This window comes from Amblyraja radiata, chromosome 2 (assembly GCF_010909765.2).
Source record: "Amblyraja radiata isolate CabotCenter1 chromosome 2, sAmbRad1.1.pri, whole genome shotgun sequence".
Taxonomy (NCBI): domain Eukaryota; kingdom Metazoa; phylum Chordata; class Chondrichthyes; order Rajiformes; family Rajidae; genus Amblyraja; species Amblyraja radiata.
The window spans coordinates 1974356-1989346 of record NC_045957.1 but is presented as its reverse complement, the minus strand read 5'-3'; the positions used below and the strand labels follow the sequence as shown (position 1 = coordinate 1989346).

General features: G+C 49.8%; 1 protein-coding gene across 1 annotated transcript; it reads right to left on the bottom strand.

The window, feature by feature from the left end:
- Window positions 1-1329: 1329 nt before the first annotated feature.
- LOC116985655 lies at window positions 1330-11648 on the bottom strand. Its single transcript, XM_033040528.1, has 2 exons — window positions 11326-11648; window positions 1330-1879 (listed from the first exon to the last, which is right to left on the bottom strand). The coding sequence occupies exons 1-2, from the start codon at window positions 11622-11624 to the stop codon at window positions 1465-1467; spliced, it is 714 nt and encodes a 237-aa protein (XP_032896419.1). The 5' UTR covers window positions 11625-11648; the 3' UTR covers window positions 1330-1464.
- Window positions 11649-14991: the final 3343 nt, after the last annotated feature.

The following is a 14991-nucleotide window of genomic DNA, read 5'->3' as shown; positions in this document are numbered from 1 at the left end:
GTACACCAGTCATTGAAAGTAGAAATGCAGGTGCAGCAGGCAGTGAAGAAAGCGAATGGTATGTTAGCATTCATAGCAAAATGATTTGTGTGTTAGAGCAGGGAGGTTCTACTGCAGTTGTATAGGGTCTTGGTGAGACCACACCTGGAGTATTGCGTACAGTTTTGGTCTCCTAATCTGAGGAAATACATTCTTGCCATGGAGGGAGTACGGAGAAGGTTCACCAGACTGATTTCTAGGATGGCAGGACTTTCATATGAAGAAAGACTGGATAGACTCGGTTTGTACTCGCTAGAATTTAGAAGATTGAGTGGGGATCTTATAGAAACTTACAAAATTCTTAAGGGGTTGGACAGGCTAGATGCAGGAAGATTGTTCCCGATGTTGGGGAAGTCCAGAACAAGGGGTCACAGTTTAAGGATAAGGGGGAAAACTTTTAGGACCGAGATGAAGAAAACATTTTTCACACAGAGAGTGGTGAATCTCTGGAATTCTCTGCCAGCAGAAGGTAGTTGAGGCCAGTTCATTGGCTATATTTAAGAGGGAGTTAGATGTGGCCCTTGTGGCTAAAGGAATCAGGGGGTATGGAGAGAAGGCAGGTACAGGATACTGAGTTGGATGATCAGCCATGATCATATTGAATGGCGGTGCAGGCTCGAAGAGCCGAATGGCCTACTCCTGCACCTGTTTTCTATGTTTCTATGTTAGAGTATGTATACTCACAATCGGAAGAAGCTGCCAAAGAAGATAGTTGAGGCTGGGGATATAACACGATTAAAAATACATCTTGACAGGTACATGGATAGGAAAGGTTCAGCGGGAAAAGGCGCTGGCAAACGGACCCAAATGAATAATTTGGAAACACAGGGCACTGCAAATGCCAGTAACAAAATAAGACAAAGTGCTGGAGTAACTCAGCAGGTCAGGCAACATCTCTGGAGAACATGGATAAGACGTTTCAGGTCGGCACGGCACCAACCCATATTCTCCAGAGCTGCTGTCTGACCAGCTGAGTTACTCCAGTACTTTGTGTCTTTTGTCGTCGGCGTTGATGAGCTGGGCCGAAGGACCTGTTTTGTGCTGGACCGATCTGCAACTCTTGACTCCAAGTTGTAGGTGGTTTAAGGTGCAATACTGCCGCACGCTGGGCAGAGCTGGTATTACATTACTAACTGTGTCCGCGGGTGGGAATCGCTCCACTGAAGAGACAAGGTAATTTCACTCTTCTTCCAACCCATGACCACAACCCCCCGAAAGTTCAACACAACTCGCAGCAGGAAGTGTGAGGTGTTGCATTTTGGAAAGTGAAACATGCGCAGGACTCCAAGCGCCGAATTGTAGCGCTGATAAATCTAGGACGCGGACACTGAACTGATTGGGTCCGGATTCATTTTAATCACCTATTTGATCAATTTAATTTCTAACATACCCCGCCATGACGGGACCGGCTCGCCCCTGGGGCCATCATGTGGAGTGGACACAGAGGGTGAAACCACTGTAGTTCTCCCAGAAGTGGCAGGCGCTGGGGAAGTCATTGTTCATCCACAGGCCTTTTAAGCGCCTGACCGCGTGGACCATGTAGTTGGACGGGACGTTGGAGCAGATGAAGTTGACAACTACTCTGGCGTTACTCCAGCCGTCCTTGTCCTGCATCAACTGGCCGATCTGTGCCTCGTCTATGGGCTTTGGGTCGATGGAGTAAGACACAACCACGTTGACGTTATTGAGCCGGAAAAAATGAAAGCGGTTTGGGCCATCCGCACAGTGATTGTCAAAGCCCCCGACTGGATCATAGACGCGCACTGACCAGCGGACCCAGTCGTATTTCTTCACTAGTCCCTCCAGGATAAAGCTGATGCACCCCTTGTTATCTCTCTCCCTCTTGTCCTGCACCATCCTCTCGACATCTATCTCTGCCTGCTGCGCAAACTCGCTAACGCACCGATCTACCATGGATATCCTTTTGGCTTCTACTTGCGCCAGTTTCTGGTTCCACTCTCTCTTCAACGCCTCCACGGGGGAGGGGGGGGGGGGGGGGGGGGGGGGGGGGGGGGGGGAGGATGTGGAGTGATGGGATGATGATATTGTGTTCAGTTCTGCGCACCATGTTATAGGAAATATAATGTCAAGCTAGAAAGGGTACAGAGTAGTTTTTCGAGGACGTTGCCAGGACTAGAGTGTGTGCGCTAGAGGGAGAGGTTAAGTGGGCTGGGACTATTGCTTGGAGTGAAGGAGGATGATGGGTGATCTTAGAGAGCTGAATAAAATCATGAGAGGAATAGATTGGGTAGTGCACAGAGTCTCTTGCACAGAGTTAGTTAAGTTTGGCGATACAGCGCGGAAACAGGCCCTTCGGCCCATCGACTCCGCGCCGACCAGCGACCCCCGCAACCTAACACTATGCTACACACACTAGGGACAATTTACGCATATACCAAGCCAATTAACCTACAAACCTGTACGTCTTTGGAGTGTTGGAGGAAAACGATGATCTCGGAGAAAACCCACTCGGTCACGGGGGGAGAACGTACAGACTCCGTACAGACAGCACCCGTAGTCGGGATCGAACTGGGGTCTCGGGCGCTGCATTCGCTGTAAGACGACAACTCTACCGCTGCGCCACCGTGACTCTGGCTGCTACAAATGCGAGAAGTGCATCCAGGTACAGCTCCTGAAGGACCGTGTTGGGGAACTGGAGAAGCAAGTGGATGACCTCCGGTTCGTACGAGAAACGCAGTCGTTATTCGACAAGTCCTACAGTACGATTGTTACACCTAAGGTACTAGAAGAGAGAAGGTGGGAGACAGTGAGAAAGGGAGGGAAGCATGGAATGCCAACGTCCCCGGGTGGTGTACCTCTTGTGTACAGGTTCACCCGCTTAGAAGCTGTTGGGACAGAAGACGTGTTTACACTGAGCGGCGGACTGGCTTGCGATGCGAATAGGGCTGTTGAGCCAAAACCAAAAAGGCCTAAGGCAGGCAACGCCATTGTAGTGGGAGACTCCATTGTGAGAGGTACGGACAGGGGTTTCTGCGGCAACAGGCGGGATGCGAGGATGGTGTGCTGCCTTCCCGATGCCAGGATCCAGGACGTCACGGACAGAGTGCAGAAAATCCTCAAGGGCGAAGGTGAACATCCGGAAGTGGTAGTGCATGTCGGCACAAACGATGTCGGATGAAGGGGATGAATATTCTGCTGCGTGACTTTAGAGAGCACGGAAAAATGTTGAAAAGCAGGACCTCCAGGGTTGTTATCTCCGGTTTGCTTCCAGTTCCTCGTGCTGGCGAGAGCAGGAACAGGGAGATACGGGACCTGAACGTGTGGCTGAGGAACTGGTGCACGGGGCAGGGATTTAGATTCTTAGATCACTGGGATCTGTTTTGGGGTAAGGGGGAACTGTACAAAAGGGACGGATTGCATCTTAACAGGTGTGGGACCAGCATTCTGGCAGGCAGGTTTGCCACTGCTACACGGGTGGTATTAAACTGAATAAGGGGGATGGGGTGTCGAATGGGATAGTGGAGGTTGGTGTTAAAGGGAAAGGGTTTCTTAAATGTGTGAGCGTAGAGACAGAGGGGTGTAAAATGAGGGTAGAAGCAATAGGTAGCAAGGTGAAAAGTAAAAGTGGCAGGCAGACAAAACCAGGGCAACAATCAAAAAGGGCCACTTTTCAACATAATTGTATAAGGGGTAAGAGTGTTGTAAAAACAAGCCTGAAGGCTTTGTGTCTCAATGCAAGGAGCATTCGTAATAAGGTGGATGAGTTGAATGTGCAGATAGCTATTAATGACTATGATATAGTTGGGATCACGGAGACATGGCTCCAGGGTGTCCAAGGCTGGGAGCTGAACATCCAGGGATATTCAATATTCAGGAGGGATAGAGAGAAAGGAAAAGGAGGTGTGGTAGCGTTGCTGATTAGAGAGGAGATTAATGCAATGGAAAGGAAGCACATTAGTTTGGAGGATGTGGAATCGGTATGGGTAGAGCTGCGAAACACTAAGGGGCAGAAAACGCTGGTGGGTGTTGTGTACAGGCCACCTAACAGTAGTAGTGAAGTTGGAGATGGTATCAAACAGGAAATTAGAAATGCGTGCGACAAAGGCAAAACAGTTATAAGGGGTGACTTCAATCTACATATAGATTGGGTGAATCAAATTGGCAGGGGTGCTGAGGAAGAGGATTTCTTGGAATGTATGCGGGATAGTTATCTAAATCAACATGTAGAGGAACCAACGAGAGAGCAGGCTATTTTAGACTGGGTATTGAGTAATGAGGAAGGGTTAGTTAGCAGTCTTGTTGTACGTGCCCCCTTGGGCAAGAGTGACCATAATATGGTTGAGTTCTTCATTAGGATGGAGAGTGACATTGTTAATTCAGAAACAATGGTTCTGAACTTAAAGAAAGGTAACTTTGAGGGTATGAGACGTGAATTGGCCAAGATTGACTGGCAATTAATTCTAAAAGGGTTGACGGTGGATATGCAATGGAAGGCATTTAAAGACTGCATGGATGAACTACAAAAATTGTTCATCCCAGTTTGGCAAAAGAATAAATCAGGGAAGGTAGTGCATCCGTGGATAACAAGGGAAATCAGGGATAGTATCAAAGCGAAGGATGATGCGTACAAATTAGCCAGAAAAAGCAGCCTACCAGAGGACTGGGAGAAATTCAGAGACCAGCAGAGGAGGACAAAGGCTTAATTAGGAAAGGAAAAATAGATTATGAAAGAAAACTGGCAGGGAACATAAAAACTGAAAAAGAAAGAGATTAGTTAAAACAAATGTAGGTCCCTTGCAGTCAGAAACAGGTGAGTTGATCATGGGGAACAAGGATATGGCGGACCAATTGAATAACTACTTTGGTTCCGTCTTCACTAAGGAAGACAGAAATAATCTGCCGGAAATAGCAGGGGACCGCGGGTCAAAGGAGTTGGAGTAATTGAGTGAAATCCAGGTTAGTCGGGAAGTGGTGTTGGGTAAATTGAATGGATTAAAGGCCGATAAATCCCCAGGGCCAGATAGGCTGCATCCCAGAGTACTTAAGGAAGTAGCTCCAGAAATAGTGGATGCATTAGTAATAATCTTTCAATACTCTTTAGATTCTGGAGTAGTTCCTGAGGATTGGCGGGTAGCAAACGTAACCCCACTTTTTAAGAAGGGAGGGAGAGAGAAAACGGGGAATTACAGACCAGTTAGTCTAACATCGGTAGTGGGGAAACTGCTAGAGTCAGTTATTAAAGATGGGATAGCAGCACATTTGGAAAGTGGTGAAATCATTGGACAAAGTCAGCAATGATTTACGAAAGGTAAATCATGTCTGACGAATCTTATAGAATTTTTCGAGGATGTAACTAGTAGCGTGGATAGGGGAGAACAAGTGGATGTGGTGTATCTGGACTTCCAGAAGGCTTTCGACAAGGTCCCACATAAGAGATTAGTATACAAACTTAAAGCACACGGCATTGGGGGTTCAGTATTGACGTGGATAGAGAACTGGCTGGCAAACAGGAAGCAAAGAGTAGAAGTAAACGGGTCCTTTTCACAATGGCAGGCAGTGACTAGTGGGGTACCGCAAGGCTCAGTGCTGGGACCCCAGCTATTTACAATATATATTAATGATCTGGATGAGGGAATTGAAGGCAATATCTCCAAGTTTGCGGATGACACTAAACTGGGTGGCAGTGTTAGATGTGAGGAGGATGCGAGGAGACTGCAGGGTGACTTGGATAGGCTGGGTGAGTGGGCAAATGTTTGGCAGATGCAGTATAATGTGGATAAATGTGAGGTTATCCATTTTGGTGGCAAAAACAGGAAAGCAGACTATTATCTAAATGGTGGCCGACTAGGAAAAGGGGAGATGCAGCGAGACCTGGGTGTCATGGTACACCAGTCATTGAAAGTAGGCATGCAGGTGCAGCAGGCAGTGAAGAAAGCGAATGGTATGTTAGCTTTCATGCAAAGGGATTTGAGTAAAGGAGCAGTGAGGTTCTACTGCAGTTGTACAGGGTCTTGGTGAGACCACACCTGGAGTATTGCGTACAGTTTTGGTCTCCAAATCTGAGGAAGGACATTATTGCCATAGAGGGAGTGCAGAGAAGGTTCACCAGACTGATTACTGGGATGTCAGGACTGTCTTATGAAGAAAGACTGGATAGACTTGGTTTATACTCTCTAGAATTTAGGAGATTGAGAGGGGATCTTATAGAAACTTGCAAAATTCTTAAGGGGTTGGACAGGCTAGATGCAGGAAGTTGCTCCCGATGTTGGGGAAGTCCAGGACAAGGGGTCACAGCTTAAGGATAAGGGGGAAATCCTTTAAAACCGAGATGAGAAGAACTTTTTTTCACACAGAGAGTGGTGAATCTCTGGAACTCTCTGCCACAGAGGGTAGTCGAGGCCAGTTCATTGGCTATATTTAAGAGGGAGTTAGATGTGGCCCTTGTGGCTAAGGGGATCAGAGGGTATGGAGAGAAGGCAGGTACGGGATACTGAGTTGGATGATCAGCCATGATCATATTGAATGGCGGTGCAGGCTCGAAGGGCCGAATGGCCTACTCCTGCGCCTAATTTCTATGTTTCTATGTTTCTATGTGACCGTGACCTGAGGACATCATTTGAAGGTGAAGGGGAAAGATTTAGTAGGAATCTGAGGGGTGGCTTTTTCACACAAAGAGTGGTGGGTGTATGGAACAAGCTGCCAGGGGAGGTATTTGAGGCAGGGACTATTCCAACGTTTAAGAAACAGTTAGACAGGTACACGGATAGGTCAGGTTTGGGGGGATATGGACCAAACGCGGGTCAGGTGGGAGGGGACTAGTGTAGGTGGGATATGTTGGCTGGTGTGAGCAAGTTAGGCCAAAGGGTCTGTTTCCACGCTGTATCACTCACTGACAGAGTGTTAAAGAAGGCGTACGATATACTTGCCTTCTCTGGTAACGCATTGAGTATTTGAGCCAGGAAGTTATATTGCAGCTTTATAAAAATTCGGTTCGGCTAGTCTATGGAGCATTGAGTTCAGTTCTTGTCGCCCTATTACAGGAAGGACGCGGAGGCTTTGGGGAGAGTGCAGAAGTTTATCAGGATGCTAAAAAAGCACACAGTGTTGGAGTAACTCAGCAGGTCAGATAGCATCTCGGGATGGATGGATGAGCGCCTTTTCGGTCAGGACCCTTCCTCTGAGCGTCGTGGATGAGAGATGATTGGGTAGAAATTTATAACATTGTGAGATATGGTAGAGTTTTTTCCCCCAGGATGGAAATATTAATTGCCAGATAGAATGTATTTGTGAGACGAGAAACGTTTAAAGGAGATGTGCAGGACAAGCTTTTTACACCCATAGTGAAAGGTGACCCGACGGCGCGGCCAGCAGTCGTGGTGGCCGGATTTACGATCGTGGCTTTTGAGACCACCTTGGCAGGCACGTGAGCGGGCAACTTGGACAGGTTGGGGGAGTGGGCAGAGATGGGAAATAGTGTGGCAGATTGTGGAGTCATGCATTTTGCTAGTAGGAATAAAGACAAACAATTTTCTAAATCGGGTGGGAATCCAGAAATCGGAGGTGCAAAGGGACTTGGGACTGTTGGTGCTGGATTCCCCAAAAATATAATCTGCAAGTCGAATCGATATCAAAGGAAACAAACCTGCTAGCATTTATTTCAAGAGGGCTAGAATACTAAAACAATGTTGAGGCTCTTTCAGGCGCTGGTAAAGTCGCATTTGGAATATCGAGAGGGTCCAGAGGAGGTTTACAAGAATGATCCCAGGAATGAGTAGGTTAACCTTTGATGAGTGTGTGTGTGGGTTAACCTATGATGAGCACTGGACCTGTACTCGCTGGAGTTTAGAAGAATGAGGGGGGACCTCACTGAAACATTCAGAATAGAAACGGCTTGGATAGAATGGATGTGGAGAGGTTATTTCCACGAGTGGGAGAGTCTAGGACTAGAGGCAATAGCCTCAGAATTCAAGGACGTTTTTTAAGGAAGGAGATGAGGAGACATTTCTTTCGTCAGGTGGTGGTGAATCTGTGGAATTATTTGCCACAGAAGGCTACGGAGGTCAAGTCGGTGGATATTTTTGAGGCAGAGAGCACCATATCTGAAGAAGGGTGTGCTGGCTCTGGAGAGGGTCCAGAGGAGGTTTACAAGAATGATCCCAGGAATGACCGTCGTGTTCAATACCTCCGGGCTGCGGGTCTGCGGAGCGGAGATGGCGGCGCCGATTTCAACATCGGGAGCCTGGGAGCTCCAAACCGGAGCGGTCTTGTCGACTTCGGAAGCCGCGGTCTCCAACTAGAAAGCGGCCGTTCCACGTGGCCCAGCCGCTGAGTGGACTCTCCCGACGCCGGGTCAACACCACCCAGTGAGAACGGCCAGGAACATCGGGCCTCCATAGAGGCAATTGCGGTGGCCTCAATAGGCCTGACTTTGGGGTGAACTTGGGGTGGGGACTGGACATTATGCCTTTCCCCACAGTGGTAACCACTGTGGGGGGATGAGTTTTTTTTGTCTGTAATGTAATCCTGTTAGTCTTTGTCTAAGATGGCTGCCGTGAAGTGAGAGTGGACGCTGGCGCGCTTTAGCTGCCGCTGCTCCCTCTTCACATTGTGTTTTTGATTTTCTGTTTTTAGACTGAATTCTGTTTTTAGATTCTGTCTCTGTGATGTCGTTATCATTTATTTTACTCTGATTATATGTTTATATTCCTGTTAATCTATGTAAGGTGTCCTTGTGATGTCTGAAAGTAGTCCAATAAATACAATTTATTATTATTATTATTATAACCTATGATGAGTGTGTGTGTGGGTTAACCTATGATGAGCACTGGGCCTGTACTCGCTGGAGTTTAGAAGAATGAGAGGGGACCTCATTGAAACATACAGAATAGAAACGGCTTGGATAGAATGGATGTGGAGAGGGTATTTAAGGAAGGAGATGAGGGGACATTTCTTTCGTCAGGTGGTGGTGAATCTGTGGAATTATTTGCCACAGAAGGCTACGGAGGTCAAGTCGGTGGATATTTTTGAGGCAGAGAGAGATGGATTCTTGATTAGTACGGGTGTCCGAGGTTATGGGGAGAAGACAGAGAATGGGGTTAGGTGGGAGAGATAGATCAGCCATGGTTGAGTGACGGAATAGACTAAATGAACCGAATTTCAGGGGGGATGACGGGGAACTCTGATTTCTGGATTTGCTTGGATTCACCCAGAGGTGATGGTAATGTCGGCTGTTTCCACACGGAACCTCCACCGGGTAACCCGCCCATTTGATGAGGCATCAGAACATTTTTGTAACGATGTCGTTACCTCCAGCTCGGACACCCATTTTTGTTAACTAATAATGGTAGAGATGTATGGATCTGATCCGCTCTGTCAGTGGACTGTTCGCACCCTCTCTCCCGTCTTTATCACCTCTTCCCCAGCCAGCAATGGACCATTGTGGGCTAAACCCTTCATTGGTCATCTGTTACCGGCCCCAGCATGTGTTAGTCTTTACCAACCTCCGGTCCCCCCCCCCCCCACCCCCTCCCCCCCTCCCCGACTCTACTTTCAATCTGAAGAAGGGTCTCGACCTGAAACGTCACCTGTTCCCTTTTTCTCCAGTGATGCTGCCTGACCCGCTGAGATACTCCAGCACTCTGTGTCCATCTTCTGTATAAACCAGCATCTGCAGTTCCTTCCTACACACGTTCACCCCCCGCCCTCCCAATATATTCCATGGATATGGAGTACCAAGTTTACATATCCGTTGTGCTGCTGCAAGTAAGAATGTCATTGTTCCTTTCGGCAATAAAACACTCTTGAAAGTTGAGGCGAAGAGGCGGAGGGAAGTACAATTACAACGTGTCCAGGGAGATGGGACTGGTACTTAGATGGGAAATGTGGTGAGGGGTCTGATCTAATTCGGACAAATGGGATTGGCCTTGACGGGCATGAAGTCAGCATGGACAGGTTGGGCCTAAATGACTGGTTTCCGCGCTGTACGGGTGGACAGTGGACAGGGTGTTCCGATCGAAGGGATGCGTGAGGAAAAGGGACGTCGAATTCACCCGAAGGGGAGGGTGGAGTTGGAGGGCGCCGTTTAGTCGGTGATGTCCTGGAATACCTGTCGCTGAGGAAGGGGTTGGTGCGAGGTGAAAGTGCGGGAAATATGCTACTAAAACGGAAAGAACGCAGAGAAGATTCTTGAGGATGTTGCTAGGACTCGAGGGCCTGAGCTATAGGGAGAGATTGGGCAGGGTAAGACTTTATTCCTTGGGGCGCAGGAGGCTGAGGGGCGATGCAATATGACGTCGGGTTATGGTTCCATAGAAAACAGAAGATAGACACAAAACGCTGCAGTAACTCAGCGGGACAGGCAGCATCTCTGGAGCAAAGGAATAGGTGACATTGTTTTGTATTATTATATATTATCCCTTTGTTATTCCGTTTGCAGGATTTTACGCTGCAGCAAGCACGAATTATCAGGGTTCCGTTGTGGTTACAAATGACAATTAAACACTTGGCTCGTGATTCGAATTTATTGAACTGATTACCATGTACATCGTATATATTTTCACAGAACCGATTAATCATTTTAAGCACAGCCAAGCAATGACAACGATTTATCTACAAGGATAAATGGGCATCAGAAGACCCCGCTGCCGGTGGCCATTGTGTTGTTTGCCGGGTAGCGGCGGCTGAGTGCAGGAGGGGCTCAGCGGACGGTCAGTAAACTGGGGAAGCGGCTGCTCACCGGTTGCACACCGACCTTTGATTGGACTCTAAGCGCCGAATTGTAACGCTGATAAATCTAGGATGCGGACACTGAACTGATTGGGTCCGGATTCATTTTAATCACATATTTGATCAATTTAATTTCTAACATACCCCGCCATGACGGTACCGGCTCGCCCCTGGGGCCATCATGTGGAGTGGACACAGAGGGTGACCCCACTGTAGTTCTCCCAGAAGTGGCAGTCGCTGGGGAAGTCATTTCCCATCCACAGGCCTTTTAAGCGCCTGACCGCGTGGACCATGTAGTTGGACGGGACGTTGGAGCAGATGAAGTCGACCACGTCTTTGGCGTTACTCCAGCCGTCCTTGTCCTGCATCAACTGTCGGATCTGTGCCTCGTCTATGGGCTTTGGGTCGATGGCGTAGGACACAACCACGTTGACGTTATTGAGCCGGAAAAAATGAAAGCGGTTTGGGCCACCAACACAGTGATTGTCAAAGCCCCCGACTGGATCATAGACGCGCACTGACCAGCGGACCCAGTCGTATTTATCCTTTAGTCCATTCCGGATAAAGATGGCGCACCCCTTGTTATCTCCCCCCCCCCCCCCCTTGTCCTTCACCATCCTCTCGACATCTATCTCTGCCTGCTGCGCAAACCCGCTGACGCACCGATCTACCATGGATTTCATTTTGGCTTCTACTTGCGCCAGTTTCTGGTTCCACTCTTTCTTCAACGCCTCCACGTCGTTGCCGGTGACGGCGGCGTGGCCCAGGAGAGCGATCAGACCGATGCAGAAGAGCTCCTTCAGCCGGCAACACAAGCTTTCCATCAGGCGCCGGTTCTTTTGGTCGTAGCTCATGGCTGTCTCCAGGATGGGCTTCCCAAAGACGGCGGAGAAGCCCATGACCGCGTCGAAGAGCGTGTTCAGGTTCTGGTCACCATTGGTCGCGTCGAAGTGGGCGAGGAACTCGTCTCGTTCCTTGTCGCGGTACTCGGACGCTGAGCTCAGGATCTCCATGTATTTGCGGAACTGGTTCTTGAGGTTCTCCTCGATGGGGAAGTACTGGTTGTTGATCGTGCTCCTCTCGATCTCCGACAGCACCTGCCGGATCTGATCAGAAATCACATCCAGTTTGTTCCTGACGATCTGGAACTGCTCCTTCATATATTTCAGCTCCTCGCTGTCCTGCTTTCCCAGCACCAGCTTCAGAATGATGCCGCTCACCTGGAAGATTCCCGACAATGCACCGGCCGTGGAGGCGAACTTGGCTACATCCTGCAAAAGCTCCATCGCTTCCATTGCATTCGCCATGTTCTCCGTTAGCAGCGCCGAAGCGCTAAGCAGTTCCGCGCTGTCCGCCATGACTGGGCCTGGGTCGTGGGACTCCGGGTGTGGTCTGCGCCTCGCCGCTGCTGGAAAGAAACAGTTCAATCAGATCAGATTAACGGAGACACGAAGAAATGAAGATGCTGGAATATCAAACAAAAACAACAGCGTTGGAGCAACTCGGCGGCGCAGGCAGCATCTGTGGAGGTAATGGACAGACAAAGATTCGGGTCGCGACCCTTCTTCAGTCTGACCGGGTGCGGGGAGGGGGGGGGGGGGGGGCAGGACAAAGCCTGGCAAGTTATAGGTGGATACAGGCGAGACGGTCATTGGCAGATGGGCTGAGTAAGTGCCAAACGCTGGAGGTGAAAGGGAGGTAAAGGGATGTCCGATAACGGGAGAAGGTGCGTGAATTGTAAAGGCGGAGGGAGGGAAGTGGGTGAAAGGGAACTTGGGTGGAGTTAATAGAGAACAAGATTAATGTTTGAACGAAATCCTGCGCCATGTCGCGGCAACGGAGGTCAAACGAGAAGTAGACGGTCACGCAGCCAGTTGACGAGTCACAGATAGATACAGCACGGCAACAGGTCCTTCCTCCCACCCAGTCATAGTCACAGATAGATACAGCGTGGAAACAGCTCCTTCGGCCCACTGAGTCCGCGCCCTGTTCATTAAAAAACCAATGCCGAAAATACCTAATGAATAGACTGCAGATGCTGGAATCTTGAGTAAAAAACATACTTCTATAACATCTGCCCGAACCCAAGTTAGGGCGGCGAACAGTGCATAGAGCCGTTGCCTTGGAGTTACGCATCGTAGGTTCAATCCTAACGTTAGGTGTTCAATGCCGTGGGATCCCCCCGCGTGTTTACACAAACGTCCGCGTCGGCAGGCTAATTGGCCGCGGTAATGGTGGTGCAAATATCCTTGTGGTGCAAATATGCGGAGTTTGTGCGGAGTTTGATCCGGCCCTTTCGCGGGGCCTTTCGTCGCCAGGCGCGGCTTAAAATCGGCCGCGGGACCTTCCATCGCCGCACCGGAGTCGGAGTCGGTCAACAACCAGGTCAGGTCAGATATTACCGTCCACAGGGGCCACGGCCGAAACCTCGTGTGTGTGTGTGTGCTCGTGCGCCTACCAAGAAATTGTGTCACCCCCATGTTGTGATAGCGATTACCTCACCTGAACCACAGATGCTGGGATCCTGAGCAAAACACAAAGTGCCGGAGGAACTCAGCGGGCAAGGCAGCGTCTGTGTAGGGAATGGACAGTATAAATGAGTGGAGGAGGCTGCGCCAGCCGGGATCCACTCCCCCGTCGGCAAAAGCTGCTCATCCTGTTCCGGGACTGTGATTTCCCGCTAACTTACTCCTGCAATGGGTAACACACACACACACACACACGGGGGGGGGGGGGGGGTAGTTACGCTGACGGAGAAGGCTGTGGGTCGCTCTTCTCCATTCCTCCCTCCCTCGGCCACTCTCTCCCCCCACCACATTTCCAGCGGGCAGGGTACGAGCGGAGCAGTCGCGGGGCGAGCAGTAAGAATGATGACGGCTCAGCGAGAGACTGTTCAGCCCATCTAACCTGTTCGAGTGCCAGTGGACCAGTCTCCCCAGTCCCACACCCGCCTATCCTGTGTATGATTCTCTCTCCGTTGCCTGATCATCTGAGACCCTGTGGGTGAGACACTCCGTTTCCAGGTTTCCTCCAAACCATCGCAGCTTTTCATAGTCACCTCTCCCTCGTACTCACCCATGCCCGCCATCATTTCAGCTAGACCCTTACCCTGTGTCGTACACACTTTGTGTAGCCTCCTTCCTGCTGCTTTCTGCGAACTCAGACCTCTCCGCACTGCCTCCCTTCAACAGCTCTGCTCCTCGCAATGCCTTCCCCGCCTTAAGTAGCAGCGCTCGCCCTGTTGTTGCGGGGCAGCTGAGGCCTGAAGCCCCTCCCCCCTGGAGCTTCCCTCTTCGACCACGTCTTGGAGCCTCCACCCCCGACCACATCCTGGCCAAAGGGCGTTTGTCAGGAGTCCAGCAAAACTGGGCGGGGAATTTATGGCAGCGCTGGAGATATCAGCAATAAAATGAACTCTCGGTTGATTAGTATCGATTTATTATTGTCACGGGAATGGAGAAACTGTGAAACACGTTGTTTTGCGTGCTGGCCAAGGAAATCACAACACATACCCTGGTGTGTACGATAGTGTTAGAATGCGGAGATCGCTGTTCGGCGTGGATTCGGTGGGCCGAAGGGCCTGTTTCCGCACTGTATTTCTAAACTAAACTAAAATACTAAATATATGAGTACAACAGGTCCTTTTTCGACTCTCTTGATGGAGTAAATTAGCAGGTCAGGCAGCATCCCTGGAGAACATTGATAGGTGGTGTTTGGGGTCGGACCCTCGGGTAGCGCTGAGGAGAAAATAAGCAGAGTGAAGAATATAGTGTTACATCTACAGAGAAAGTGCAAGCAAAACAAGTGCATGGCCAGCAACGAGGTAGGTTGAAGGATCGTGAGTACATCGTAGCTTATGTCAGGACCGTTCAGTTGCCTGGTAACTGCGGGGGGAGTGGGGGGTGGGGGGAGCTGTTCCTGAATCTAGTGGTACTTGCTTTCATGTAACCGTATCTTCTGCCCGATGGGAGAGGGGAGAAGAGGAAATGACCGAGGCAGTGTGAAGTGTAGATGGGGTCGATGGCGGGGAGTCTGGTCTGCGTGGTGGACTGGGCTACAATCACAACTCTCGGCAATTTCTTGCGGTCTTGTGCAGAGTCGGTGCCGGACCGTGGGTGAGTGCGGAGGCACAGGCCCGAGTTAAAGACACGAGACAGATACTCTTGACTATGACTTTAAAGCGGCAGAGGTAGAGGAAGGAGAATTCCTGGCAAAATGGCAGACAGTGACTAGTGGGATACCGCAAAGCTCGGCGCTGGGACCGCA

Excerpts from the sequence above, each read along its gene's own strand:
- LOC116985655 (XM_033040528.1), bottom strand. The coding sequence starts at position 11,624 with ATGGGCTTCTCCGCCGTCTTTGGGAAGCCCATCCTGGAGACAGCCATG. Across the intron at positions 1,880-11,325 it reads AGGATGGTGAAGGACAAGGG|GGAGAGAGATAACAAGGGGT; the intron begins GGGGGGGGGGGG and ends GCAGGACAAGAG.